General features: G+C 62.4%; 1 protein-coding gene across 1 annotated transcript; it reads left to right on the top strand.

Moving 5' to 3' along the window:
• Positions 1-3: 3 nt before the first annotated feature.
• LOC107988266 (ankyrin repeat and BTB/POZ domain-containing protein BTBD11-A-like) lies at positions 4-439 on the top strand (the record flags this gene model as incomplete). Its single annotated transcript, XM_017031155.2, has 1 exon — positions 4-439. A coding segment is annotated over one exon (436 nt), but the record flags the coding sequence as incomplete, so codon positions are not given.
• Between the last annotated feature and the right edge of the window lie 5 nt (positions 440-444).

The raw sequence follows: 444 nt of genomic DNA, 5'->3' as shown, positions 1-444 counted from the left end.
CGCTACGCCAAGTGCACCAAACATGAGATCCAGAGCGCCGTGAAGGTGGTGTTGTCCTGGACCATCTCCATCAACTGCATCACGGCGGCTCTGGGCGCGCTCTCCCTCTACAACATGAGCACCGGGGACAAGTTCAGCCGAGGCAAGTCTGCGCGCTGCGGGCTGGTCTTCTCCGTGGGCAAGTTCTTCAGGTGGATGGTGGACAGCCGGGTGGCGCTGAGGATCCACGAGCACGCCGCCATCTACCTGACCGCCTGCATGGAGAGTCTGTTTAGGGAGGTGCTGGGCCGCGTCCTGCGCAGCGCGCTGGTGGAGAGGGACAACGGCATCCCCAAGTTGACGGTGGAGACCCTGGAGCAAGCCATCAACGGTGACTCGGAGATGTGGGGTCTGCTGCAGCCCTACCAACACCTCATCTGCGGCAAGAACTCCAGCGGTGAGCAA

This window comes from Cynoglossus semilaevis, unplaced genomic scaffold, assembly GCF_000523025.1.
Source record: "Cynoglossus semilaevis isolate Cse_v1.0 unplaced genomic scaffold, Cse_v1.0 C18748977, whole genome shotgun sequence".
NCBI classification, from domain to species: Eukaryota; Metazoa; Chordata; class Actinopteri; order Pleuronectiformes; family Cynoglossidae; genus Cynoglossus; species Cynoglossus semilaevis.
This window is presented reverse-complemented; position numbering and strand designations above follow the sequence as displayed.